General features: G+C 41.4%; 1 protein-coding gene across 1 annotated transcript in view; it reads right to left on the minus strand.

The window, feature by feature from the left end:
• Nucleotides 1-14,564, minus strand: part of ELL3 (elongation factor for RNA polymerase II 3) — a 165,576-nt gene that overhangs the window by 50,159 nt on the left and 100,853 nt on the right. The window contains exons 5-6 of the mRNA XM_073568604.1: nucleotides 2,682-2,941; nucleotides 1,332-1,456 (exon numbers count right to left, since the gene is read on the minus strand). Of these exons, the coding sequence (XP_073424705.1) occupies nucleotides 1,332-1,456; nucleotides 2,682-2,941 (385 nt within the window). The remainder of the gene's footprint in view (nucleotides 1-1,331; nucleotides 1,457-2,681; nucleotides 2,942-14,564) is intronic.

A 14,564-nucleotide genomic window follows, 5' to 3' on the forward strand; every position in this document is an offset into this window, starting at 1 on the left:
TATATAAAAACCCACCCATGGCCTGGACATGCCTTCTAGTCATGGGGCCTTACCTTCTAGCCTATTTGGGTCACAGTCTGGACCTTACTGTGAGCTAAATTGCAATACTCGTCACTGAACAGTGTATCATAGAATGTTAGAGCTGGAAGGGACCTCCTTGGTCATCTGGTCCAACCCCCTGCTCAAAGCAGGATTCACTAATTCATCCCAGTCAGATGTCTGTCCAGCCTCTGTTTGAAGACTTCCATTGAAGGAGAACTCGCCACCTCTCGTGGCAGCCTGTTCCACTCATTGATGACCATAACTGTCAAAAAGTTTTTTCCAATATCAAATCCAATGTCATCCCATTGCTTCTAGTCTTTCCTTGTGCAAATGAGAATAAAGTTGATCCTTCTACAATGTGACAGCCCTTGAGATATTTATAGACAGCTATTAAGTCTCCTCTCAGTCTTCTTTTTTGCAAGCTAAACATTCCCAAATCCTGTAACCTTTCCTCATAGGACATGGTTTGCAGACCGATCACCATTCTGGTCGCTCTTTTCTGAACTTGCTCCAGTTTGTTGATGTGACGTCTTTTTTAAAATGTGGCACCCAAAACTGGACACAGTATTCCAGATGAGGTCTGACCAAAGAGGAGTAGAGGGCAATAATGACTTCACGTGATCTAGACTGCATGCTTCTGTTAATACATCATAGAATCGTATTTGCATTTTTTGCTGCTGCATCACACTGTTGTCAGTGTGTATGGATCAGTGGTGTTCTACTCCGTTCACTGCTTACAGGTTTCAGTTGATGGGTGGGGGTGTCAGCTGTGGGATCCCCCCTGATCTTATACAGATGACCTATGCTATGGATAGGTCATTAATAAGTAAGTTCCAGACAAACCTTTTAAACTAGCTATACACCTTCAAAAGTAGTCACCCAATTGTTAATCTTCCTGACGTCTCTATATGTATGCCTTTGTGGTGTCTCTATATGTATGCCTTTGTGGTGTCTATATATGTGTGCCTTTGTGGTGTCTATATATGTGTGCCTTTGTGGCAGCTGTTTATCTCCACCACTAACAAAAGGATTCCAATTCAGCATACCTGCCCTTCTTTTTATCTGTTTGGGGAGACTAGGGAGACCCTTATACACATATGGTAGATGACACGTCCCATTGAAAAGGGCTTCAATAAAGATTGCGAGAAGTTATCAGATTCCATATGCCTGCAATCTGGTTCATATAGGTAACGTTTCCCAACACTGTTTTTTTCTTTAAACCACGTCCCATATAGTCACACTAGCTGAACATGGGGTCAATGGGTTAATAATAAGCCAGCTTCTCATACCTCCCAAGACTACTTGTCATGTGCTGCCTTTCCTCTGGGGTGTATCCCATCCAGTCCTTGTGCACCTGGCTGTAGAGCTCCTCTCTCAGGCAGTACTTGCCATCCTTTGGACTTAAGCATCCTACCTAGGATTTAGAAAAGAAATGCACGGATATTAAATTTAGAGAAAGAACCTCTCACATTACAGATATGTGAGGAAGGCCGTCTATTCTAGGTAGATATGCTAAACAATAGGGTTCAAATAGTCGACTCTGATAAAGCAGATCATAATACATCCAACCTTGTTATTTAGATATCAGGTCATAAAAGTCTGAAACTTTATACCTCCGTCCTCATTCAACTGTTCTCATTGGGGCCTTAGATGAATAGAAGGTCACTGAGCTTAGATGAAACCGCTCAAGGTTAATCTTTCCATAAAATGAAATGATTTCAGCAGCTATCGCCTCGTAATTCAAATTAGGAGACAAAAACAAGTTAATCCTTTAATTGGGTGTAGCGGGTGTATCTGTCCAATATACGGTAAGATTTGCATATTGGCAAGATCTCTCAAGCTCATAACTGGCATTTCCCCAGAAAAATACATACCCATATAAGTTACGTGTTCATATTAATGCCATAGTTTAGGGAAGCTAATTGGCCTATAAATATAAAGCCACATAGAGCTTGCTGATTGTAGCTTTCTGATCCTTACATTCCCTATGGAGTAGGAAGGGACCTCTTGAAAGCCCAGGACTTTAGATTTCTAAAACATGTGAAATACTGAAAATATGCAATATTAAATATACTATATTATATTAATTATTTAGTTGGCCTGTGGCTAGGCTTCACAGATGTACCAACATGGCTGCCATGATGGCCTTCAGCAGGTCCTTTGCTACAATGGAAGACCATTGGAACTCTGCAGCTACACTGGTTCGCAACGCGGATCCATGGATTGAAATAACCCTTAAGGATTTATGTGAGACTAAATCTCCGAAACCTGATAAGCAAGAGGCCTTACAATGACTACAGTAAACCCATGGCCAGTAAAAAATTTTAATGTGCACAAATGTAAAAATATAAGGCTTATACTTCTGTTCTGTAGTAATCTGCATTTCGTTGAGTAGAATCATTCAGGATCCAGGCAGTCTGACCATAAAACACACCCTAAAATGGGCTTCTATTATGCTTGTCTGAAATGGGCTTAACCATAATTTTACTAATAAGGCAAGTAAATTCTCTATATACAGGGTATGATGGCAGCTACTCGTTATGTAATCTTCAGTGTAAGTTTCCAGAAAAAATACACGATGAGTTGATTTTGGTTCCTAATCCTGAGCAACTCGATCATAAACAGAAATAAATTCATACCTCATCCAGGGCAGACAGTAGCTCTGTGTGATCTCTGGGAAACATGTTGGATTTTTCTAAGCGCTGTATGAGGTCATGTTTCCGACACGGCTTTAAGGCTAGGAGATGAATAAGCCACTCTTGAAGTGGTCTTCGCTCTCCATTCACTCGGTTGCATTTCTTGGCTGCTGGTGTTAAGAACACTGGAGGACGATGACTGGGTGAGGAGCTCTGGGGTCCAGACTCTATATTGTTCTTACCAGAGATCTTGACACATTTGACTAGAAAGAAATAAACACAAATGCGTAGTAATGTGCTATAAGTGCGCGAGACATCTTATACAATTCCCCTCAACACTACAAATGCTTGGTTTTTAGGATACATAGTGTTTTTCACTTTATAAAGGTCTATGACTACTGCCATTTTAAAGACCATATAGAAAAAAAACACATTTCCTCATATATATATATATATATATATATATATATATATACATACACACACACATCTATGGTTTGACATCTTTGCCCTTGTGGATTGGATGGGTTGTTACTGACATCTGATGAGTATTTCATGTCAATAGCACTTTTAGAGATATATTTACTTAGAAAATTGGTGAGATGTCCAAAACTTATTTCACGTGCTGTATATCCTCCTAGGGAATCAGTCGGAAGGCTTTTTCTATGTAATCTGATGACAGCATGACGTAGGGGTTAAAACATAGAACTTAAAGTGAACCTGTCACCAGAAAAAAACGCTATTAACCTGCAGATATTGGGTTAAGCTGCAGGTTAATAGCGTTACTAACCTCCCCAGCGCCTGCACGAAGCTGAATGATGGAGGAGGAAAATTAACTTTATTCTCCCTGACATAATTTGGTTCCAGTCACAGAGGTGGAGCTGGTTCTGTCACCGCTCTGAGTATAAGGCCGGAGTCACACACAACCATTAAAAATTTGGGCCGATTTTAACGGTACGAAATCGCCCAAAGATTTCTTGTCCAGGGATCCGTCTGTCATCCCATTTTCCGGCAATGAACCGATTTTATTCTCATCTAAGCATCAAATTGAAGTCCAATGCCAATGCCTGATGCTCTTTCCTGTGACCTGGAGAAGTCTTGCGATTTAATCGCAAGTCACACGTGTGGTGCGTTTTCAATGCGATTTTTTATCGCCCCCATAGACTTGCATTGGCGAATCCGATCCGAAAATCGGTGACTATCGCAGCATGCTGCAATTGTCTCGGTCCGAGGAACGGATCTGATAAAAAAAAGCATGATGGGAGCAGCACCATAGAATAACATTGGGACGAATGCAATGCGATTTTTTTTTTAACGCATTGCATTCGTCCGATTTTATCGCTAGTGTGACTCCTGCCTAACTGCGCCCCCGGCCCTGACTGACAACCGGCCCCAGAGAGATAACTGAACCAGTGCCAGTGCCGTCTCTGTGACTGAAACCAACTGCTGCCAGGGTAAAAAAAAAAGCGAATTTTCTCCCCGCAACATTTGGCTATATGCAGGCACCAGGCAGGTTAATAATGCTATTTAACCTGCTGATTAACCCTACATCTGTAAGTTAATAGCATTTTTTTCTGGTGACAGATTCACTGTAACAATGCGTCACAAGTCAGGCTGTGTGCTGTTGTTTATTTAGACTGAATGTTTTATCAACAGGACATTATCATTGCTATGATTAGCTGGCACGAAGGCGGCTCTCGTCCAAATCTGCCCCCTCCTGTTACAGGCATTTCTCTGTCTATTGACTTTGTACATGGGGAGCCTGGTGTGGGCGAGGTTAGCTTCCTCAGCTCTGCTTCAAGCTACATCTAAAAACTCTGAGTGTATCAGAACCACTGCACCCAGTACACTAAGTGATACATTGTTGGATTCAGAGTCTCTTTCTCTACATCATGCTGCTCTTAGGTGAGGTAGCAAAAACCTACTGACAGATTCCCTTTAAGTAGTCATCTTATAAGAAGTTGTTAAAAATTCTAAGTTTACATATTTTTTATTTTGGGGAAGCTAATTGGCAATTCTTGTCATCATAGCTACAATTCTCATAGCCATATACCTGACTGCATTGTAATCCACCAATATATGAAAGGGTCGGCGATCTTGCTTATTTTTATATGTTGTTCCCACCCTCAGTAAATAATCTCACTTTCCTACTTTCACCAGCTTGTACATGTTCCAACTCCGCTGAGCATTTGCTTTCCCTGATCTATTTCAAGTCTGAGCTATCCGGTCTTCATGGGAACTATTCAGACCAGACAAACTCGTTCCTCATAATCAAGTTCCTTACTTTTACAGCTCTTGTCTTGGGAGTTCAAAAGCAAATGTCACCTACAGATGTATTGTAAACTTACTTGAAGGATGAAGAGAAAAGAAAAACTATCTATCTATCTATAGATCTATCTATCCCATATGTATTTATCTATAGATCTATCTATCCCTCCCATATCTATCTATCTATAGTATTATCTATCTATGTTTATTAATTTAACTACATAATCTATATTATACAATATATAATTGTTCTCGATACTATTTTTCTGTTTGATATCCATCTACCTTGTATGATTCTGACTTATCAATCTGTCTGTCTATCTATCATACACTACAAAATGTACAAAAGTATTGAGAGACCTACACTTTACACCTAAAAGATATTTTATGACATCCCAGTTTAAAAATATAGGCATTAATGTGTAGTTGATCCCTCCTTTGCGGCTACAACAGCTTCTACTCTGCAGGAAGACGACGTTCTACAAGATTCTGAAGTGTGTTTGTGGATTTTTTTGCCAAATTTATCCAGAGGAGCATTTATAAGGTCAGAGACCTTAATAATATAGGGTACTTACCGTAGTTAACATAATTTTGATGTAAAAAAAAACATCAAAGCCATCCCACACCATCACGGTGACCCTAATTGGGACTGTCCTAACCTCTAATATTAAAACCTTACCACTGAACCCAGCTAGTAGACACACAGCCATGGGAAACTACACGAATTTAATGCCCAGCTCAAAGAAAAGGCAGACCACAACTTTATATGCACTGAGTGCAAAGAAACTGAAGTAAAAAACCTAAAGAGATGAACTGCTATATAAGTTGGTGCGCATGCAGCATGTAAGTACATGTTCACACTGGTCTAGATATTTTATGACATCCCAGTTTAAAACCATAGACATTAATGTGGAGTTAACCCTTCCTTTGCAGCTACAACAGCTTCTGCTCTGCTGGGAAGACATTCTACAAGATTATGAAGTGTGTCTGTGGAATTTTTTTGCCAAATTTATACAGAAGAGTATTTATTAGATCAGAGACTTATTTTGGACGAGAGGGTCTGGCCCACAATCTAGGTCATCCAAAATTTTGGCACAATTTTGAGTTTTGCAAAAATATTGCAACTTTTTGGCATAAAAGCTTTGATGAATCAGGCCCTGGGACCTCGCTGACCTTTCCCGGCGCCTGCGCACTGCAGTACTCTGCTCTGCCCTCATCAGGGCAAATTACGCCTGCGCCGGAGCCGCGATGGGAAGAAAAGAAGAGGACGTCATCGCTAGAAGATGGGAGGCGCGAGACCCGGGACTGCGACACCCATCAGACTGAAACCGGACCGCCCCTGGGTGAGTAAAATATATCTCGTTTTTCTTCTCTTTCAGGTTACATCGGGGGCTTATCTACAGCATTACAGAATGCTGTAGATAAGCCCCTGATGGCGGTGGCCGCATCTTATATGCGAAAAAATAGGTGACAGATTCCCTTTAAAATCTTAGGTCTAATATGTCTTATTGAGCTAAAATGTTGCCATCTGTGCACAAGAGCCAATAAGCAACAACTCTTGTTTTTTTGGAACCAAGTATTAAGTTTTTTTTTCTTTATTATTTTTATATCTATTTATCAATTATAATATTTATGTCTTATTAATCAGCATATAGGGAAAAAATGACTTCTGAATTTTCTGAGCAAACATCTAGTGAAGTAACGGCAATAGCACTGGCCAGCTTTAGCTAAGATATTTTCCACAAATACTTTAAATGCAGAAATGGCTGCTCTCCCAGCTATTCGATTCTTACATATCAGGTTGCTAGGCTATTCATGCTTGAAAAGAATATCGATAAAGACAAACACGCTAATTGGGCCCTGAAAAGAGTAATTAGTGAGAAAGTGGAGGTTGGAGTCGACAGAGCTAGCTGGAGGCTTGTTAGCTAATGCTCAGAAAGCAGGTGCACGCCGCTAAACCCCCAATGCCGCTCAGGTGAAACGCCCCTCTGAGAATGGCAGAAGCCGAGACTCTTAACCCTAACTTATACCATGCACTATGTGAACACGAGCAATGCTGCCTGCTGAGAAAAAGGCATCGTGTAAGCATATAATACGGTATTTGCCAGTTTTCAAACCAATGGATAAAACAAAGAAAAATATAATGTAATGAACATTTTTTTTTCTCATTTGGCTGTTGTATGCACGAAAATATAGCGGTCTATAAATGTATTAATATAAAATGAGTAGTGCAAAACTAAAATCAAATTGCCTTGTTTATTATACTGTATGTTTCCCTGCCTAGAGTCTGCCCCTTTCCCTTCCTCTCATCCCTGCACCACGTCCGTTTCTCCAATGATCTCAGTTTACATTTTTCACGTCCCCGGTGCTGTAGTTCAATACTGGTGATCTGCTCTACTAATCCCAGTTTGTGGAGCGTTGAAAGTATTGTGGTGACCTGCAGAAAATCATAATCAGCTGTTTTCTGTTGTTAGTTTCTGGTACTAAAAGGTTAAAATACTAGTAAAAAAAAAAATGCATATAGTAACATGGGAACATGTACTGTACATGTTGCTAAAAGTTAAAAATATTTCTTTAAGAAAGGAACTGTAAACTATACTGTCGACAAACTTTACCTAAATCTATTGTATAGATGAGTGTAAGAAACTTTGTAACACACTGTATATACCTTTATCAGAGAACTCTACTTCTTACTCCACTTATCACCCACTTCTTCCTCTCCCCCTGCCTCCTAAACTCACCATACGCTCTTAAAAAAAAGCTCAGTTCCATCTTGCTCAGACAAGCTCACTGTGGAGTCATCTTATTAGTCTCTTTGGAGAGAGGATGGGGAGGAGGGTTGAGGAGCAGTGAGGAAATAGGGAAACTGAGGCACAGAAGTCTTTTACCTTTCCCCAGAGCTGGATTCACATCTACACTGCTCAGTACTGCTTAATAATTCCCTCCATGCTGCTACTATTTCTTCTCTGTGTGCTAATAAAGTAATAAAGAACAGGAATATATCCCTGTTTATGGGGGAGATTACAGCAGCTAGTATCCTCTCACCTGATTAGAGTCAATTGCAAATGTAGCGATAGAGTCTGCAGAGGAAAAAACTGGTGAAAATGCAGGATACAAGTCATACGAAGGCCAGGAATACTGCTATTCCAATGCACACAAGACAGTGATTCTGAAAAGTGTACACAAGACAGTAAGGGTACCGTTACACTTAGCGATGCACCAGCGATCCCGACAACGATATGGATCGCTGGTGCATCGCTAAGTGGTCGCTAGTGAGCTGCCACACAGGCAGATCTCACCAGCGACATAGCAGCGGTCGGGGGTCGCTACTTACCTGTCACACTAGGCGATCTTGACGTCCTCCCGCCCGCGTCCACGCGTCGCTCGTCGGCGCCACAGGAAGCGCCCGACGAGAAATGGTCCAGGACCTTCTCGCGCGATCAGCGATAACCAGCGGGGGAGCCGGTCGCAGGTAAGTATCAGACATAGCGATATCGCTGCTGCGTCACAAAACCATTGACGTTTCAGCGATATTGCTAGCGATCTCGCTGTGTTTAACGGGGGCTTTATCCTGAAATGTTACTTGAAAGTACAGCTGCCCTTCAAGGAACTTTTTTCTTACATTAGTGTACCGACGCCGAGGTAAAAATGCTTTTTTTTTTTTTTTTTTTTTTTACTTTTATGGTAATTGAAAAGGGGTTTTCCAGTAGTGGACAAGCGCTTTAGTGTACAAATGAAAGCCAATACTAACAATTTGCAGGGTTCCTCCAGTATTGCAAATAATTAGGTAAGATTATCCTGCCCGACGGATATAGGTTGCCTATACTTAGCTACCTCTTGTATATTTTTTAAATGTAGTATTATAACTACTCAGAACATCCCAGGGGTAGGACATTTTCTTCTAAAATGATGGTGTCTGTGTTTGGTTTTCAAAGTCCAGCAGGTGCTGTATATATGGGTGAGAGGCAGGATAAATGGATTTTTAATAAGATGAAATGTGGAAGGCATGCGTCACTCAGCCTTCATTACGTGCATCCATCACTTGCTAAAAGGCCTGTGTAAGCTCCTGGAACAGGGTTCTAGGAAATCCTTCATATCAGCAGTGAAATCCTACGTGTGCCTATATTCATCACAGCTCGTACTTAATCCACTCAGGCTAACTGTATGAATTTTAGCTTAACTGAATGACAGTAAATCCTTCATTGAAGGTGAAGGCTGAGCTAATATTGGCACCCAAACTGCACGGAAAACATATGTCTTGATTTCCCACTCATAAATGAATCATCAGCTGAAAGCATGAACGTCCGGATCAGTAATCAGCCATACACCATATGGAATACAACCTCCCTGCCCCTCAGCAAACACGGCTTTATCAGAACACAACTGCCCTGATACTGACACCTTCTCGATCATAGGCGTACAATGCACAAGTATTCGGAGTTGTCAGATGTGGTTTTCATGTTCTTTCACGTTAGCTGATATGCCTCTTGCATTTTTTAATAACAGTTAAATACCTGAAAATGTCTGCAAGTGCCAACAGAATAAATTTACAAAGATATGGCAACGGCGTCTTAATGGAATAGCCCCTCTATTCTCGTCTGTGTCACAAGGAAGAGCTGCCTTTTTTTTTTCAAACAATAAAATGTGAAAATGAATGAACAAAAAAGAAATCGAAATCAGATCAATATTTGGTGCGACCACAATTTCCTTTCAAAATGCCATCGAAGCATCACTTCTTCTAGGTACCCTTGTACTCAGTTTTTTCAGCGTTTTTTAATGCATTTTTTAATGCAAATTTTCAGCTGCGTTTTACAGTGCCAGAATTCAGAAATCTCATGCACACAGCTTGTTTTTTTTAAATCAGTATTTTGAGCTTTGCTTGGTTTTCTGCACAATAGAACATGTCACTTCTTTCAGCGTTTTTCAGCCATTGAAAGTAATGGGTGGGGAAAAAACGCTGAGAATCCACACCTAAAAACGCAGGTGTCAGGTTTTGCAGTGTTTTTTGGTGCCAAAACCTGATTGAAAAGAATGAGATTATTTTTTATTTTTTGCACTAAACTTTATCAGCATGCACAAGAAACAAATGTAGCATAACTAAAACACAGGAACAAATGCATAGAAAACGTAGCAAAATGCAACAAAAATAACACAAGAAAAACCAAGCAAAACGCTGAAAAATGCCTAACCTAACAAACGCCTAACCTAACAAAGATCTCAGCACTGAGGTTGTTCCAAACATCTTGGAGAAGTAACCACAGATCTTCTATGGATGTAGGCTTGCACAAATTTTGCGATTCTACATGTAATCACAGACAGACTCAATGTTGTTGAGATCAGGGTTCCATGGAGGCAAAATCATCACTTCCTGGACTCCTTGCTCTTTTTACTGAAGATAGTTCTTAGGCCAGTTTCATATGTCCAGATAATTCCGGTACCGGAAAAACCGGTACCGGAGCTATCCGTGTCCGTGTGGATACGAGGTACCTCCGTGTGGCACACATGTGGCAACCGTGTGATGTACGTGTGCAGCATCAGGACCACACGGACGGCGCCGGGAAGAGCTGTTCCCGGCGGCTGTTGCTGAACGCGGCAGACATTCTTCTCTCCTGCTCTGCCGGCAGGAGAGAAGAATGAATGAAAACCCAATGTGGGGTCCCCCACTGTTTATGGACCAACCAGATGAAACTTACAGCTGGGGGCTGCAACCCTCAGCTGTCAGCTTCATCAAGGTTGGTTGTCAAAAATAGAGGGGTCTCCACGCTGTTTTTTTTAAATTATTTAAATAAAAAAGTAAAAAAAATGGTGTGGGGTCCCCCTTATTTTTGACAACCAACCTGACTAAAGCTGACGGCTGAGGGCTGGTATTCTCAGTCTGGTAAGGGGCCATTGTACTTGCCCCCCCAGCTGCCTATTCTGGAGCTTAGCCTGGTTCTTCCCACTTGCCCTGTAGTGGTGGCAAGTGGAGAAATAAGGGGTTAATGTCACATTGCTATTGTAAGGTGACATTAAGCCCGGATTAGTAATGGAGAGGTGTCAATAAGACACCTATCCATTACTAATCCTATAGTAAATAAAGGGTTAAATAAATAAACACACACACAATAAGAATAAAGTATTTTAATGAAAGAAGACAACATACACATTGTTTAAATCTTTATTACACTGCTAATTCCTTTGCCATGCCGTCGATCTCCTGTAAAAAAGTTTAAAATAATAAAGCAACAATATCCATACATGTGCGGTGCTCAGTCACGTCCCACGGCGTAAATCCATCTCGGGGGGTTAATCAGTTTAGAGGCAGAGCACTGCTAACACAGCCGCTCCAACTGTAATCTACTGGAAAATGAATGGAATCACCAGGCACATGCTCAGTAACTAGCTGTGACGTCACCACTCATCACTGAGTCTGCGCTCTGCTTCCATTCATTCCCCAGTAGATTACAGTCGGAGGGCTGTGTTAGCAGCGCTCCGCCTGTAAACTTATTAACAGCCCCGAGATGGATTTACGCCATGGGATGTGACTGAGCGCCGGACAGGTATGGATATTGGTGCTTTATTATTGTAAACTTTTTTTTACAGGAGATCGCGCCACAAAGGAATTAGAAGTGTAATAAAGATTTAAACAATGTGTGTGTTGTCTTCTTTCATTAAAATACTTTATTCTCATTGTATGTGTGTTTATGTGTGTTTATTTAACCCTTTATTTACTATAGGATTTCATTCATTTTTCTCTCCTGCTCGCTGTTGCCGGCAGGGCAGGAGAGAAGAATGACAGATGCGGTCAGCACCAGCCACCGGGGAACAGCACTTACAGTAGCCGCTTCTTCCGGCGGCCGTCCGTGAGCTCGGAGGACAGTGTGAACTGTTCTCCGTGTGCACGTGTGCAGCACATGTTGCGGGCCGTGTGTCCGTGTTAAAGTGGACATGTCTCCGTGTTTTGCACATGTTCACGCGGTCCGTGAAAACACGCTGACATGTGCATAGACCCATTCATTTGAATGGGTCTATGTGTGTCATTGTCTCCAGTACGTGAGAAAACTGTCACTACAGGTACCGGAGCCACTGACATGTAAAAGAGGCCTTAATGACATTTGCTGTAAGTTTAATAAGAACATGAAGACTAGGAGGGCACCACTGAATAAAGGTTGGGGGGATACACCTGTGGTCAGTAAGAGAGTAAACCAAAAAAATTGTAGAAAAAGCTACTGACCATGAACAGAGATCACCACATAAATTGTAAATTTTATTAATTGCAGAAAGACAACACCGTTAAAAACAATTAAAAGGTCATAAAATGACACATGAAAGACACTGCAAGCCCACAATAGAGCTGACAAAACTCACTCCATGCACAAGAGCTAATGAATAGGCTCAACAATAATATGCAATAACTAGGCATTCATGTCCATAAAGTAACACACACTCCACACTCCCACACTAACTCACAGCACTCCACAAGCTCCCCCTACATGTGAGCGCCACTACTTAGGGTCGGCATTGACTGGTTTCAACCTAGGTGCTGTGGGTATTTCAAAACCACATGGGTTCTATTATACCTGTCATGCACCTTATAGGTTGTTGAATTTGTGCTTTATCTATTGTTGTGCCTTATCCATGAACATGATGATGGCTCCTTATTTAGATGCACTCTGGTAATCATACCTTTACATATGTGTTATAATCCCCTTTAAGCATTTTTTTTTGGGGGGGTATCTAAATTGCTTTTGTATATTATATGTCATTTTTGTCAGGCACCCTGTGTGTTACTTTATGGACATGAATGCCTAGTTATTGCATATTATTGTTGAGCCTATTCATTAGCTCTTGTGTATGGAGTGAGTTTTGTCAGCTCTATTGTGGGCTTGCAGTGTCTTTCATGTGTCATTTTATGACCTTTTAATTGTTTTTAACGGTGTTGTCTTTCTGCAATTAATAAAATTTACAATTTATGTGGTGATCTCTGTTCATAGTCATTTGCTGTAAGTTTGGGGTCATTGTCCTGCTGCAGAATTGATGTTTTTTTGAAGGCTAAGGGTAGTCATACCAAATATACATTGGATTCGGAATTCTCTTTTGTTCACTTGGAATTTTGTTAATTGATAAAAAATAAACTATTAACATTTCTATTTTTTAAAAGATCCTTACTGTGCAATATTATTTCCACACCTGCATAAAACTTTTGAACAGTACTATATATATACATATGGACATACACCTTATCATACTTTTTATTGGACAGCTCTGACACATGCTTCTGATGCCATCCGCCAGTGATCTGTCACCCATATATCACTGGGTTTACAAAAATGTATAAGTTCACATATATAAATTTTTATAATATGTTATTGTATAAAGGCAATGGTATTCACTAGGGTTTGAACTACGGGTTGGACTGAAAGCCTCCATATCTAATATATAAAGCTCAAGTTTGTGTATGTATGTATGTATGTGTGTGTGTGTGTATGTCCGGGATTGGCATCCGCACCGTCGCAGCTACAGCCACAAAATTTGGCACAGTCACACGTCTGGACCCCGAGAGCGTCCTAAGCTATGTTGTGAGGTGAAATTTTATCCCTGCGCGTTCCAACTCACCAAACAATTTTGCCCCTATCTACATAATGGGGAAAAAGTGTGTGTCTATCAAGCCCCGCCCCTCATTATGATGTCATAATGGTTGCCATGGTGACGCTGATGTCATCATAGGTTGCAAGCCCCGCCGCTCATTATGATGTCATAATGGTTGACTATGGGATGGAGGATGTGTGATGGGTATATGGGCACTCGACTATGGGATGGAGGATATGTATGACGGGTATATGGGCACGGGACTATGGGATGGCGGATATGTATGATGGGTATATGGGCACGGGACTATGGGATGGAGGATATGTATGATGGGTATATGGGCATGGGACTATGAGATGAAGGATGTGTGATGGGTATATGGGCACTCGACTATGGGATGACAAATATGTATGATGGGTATATGGGCATGGGACTATGGGATGGAGGATGTGTGATGGTTATATGGGCATGGGACTATGGGATGGAGGATGTGTGATGGGTATATGGGCACTCGACTATGGGATGGAGGATATGTATGATGGGTGTATGGGCACGGGCCTATGGGATCGTGGATATGTATGATGGGTATATGGGCACGGGACTATGGGATGGGGATGTGTGATGGGTATATGGGCACTCGACTATGGGATGGAGGATATGTATGATGGGTATATGGGCACGGGACTATGGGGTGGAGGATGTGTGATGGGTATATGGGCAGTCGACTATGGGATGGAGGATATGTATGATGGGTATATGGGCACGGGCCTAAGGGATCGTGGATATGTATGATGGGTATATGGGCATGGGACTATGAGATGAAGGATGTGTGATGGGTATATGGGCGCTCGACTATGGGATGACGAATATGTATGATGGGTATATGGGCATGGGACTATGGGATGGAGGATGTGTGATGGTTATATGGGCATGGGACTATGGGATGGAGGATGTGTGATGGGTATATGGGCACCCGACTATGGGATGGAGGATATGTATGATGGGTATATGGGCACGGGCCTATGGGATCGTGGATATGTATGATGGGTA

Source organism: Dendrobates tinctorius, unplaced genomic scaffold (genome assembly GCF_039654945.1).
Source record: "Dendrobates tinctorius isolate UK_male_01 unplaced genomic scaffold, ASM3965494v1 ptg000022l, whole genome shotgun sequence".
Lineage (NCBI taxonomy): Eukaryota > Metazoa > Chordata > Amphibia > Anura > Dendrobatidae > Dendrobates > Dendrobates tinctorius.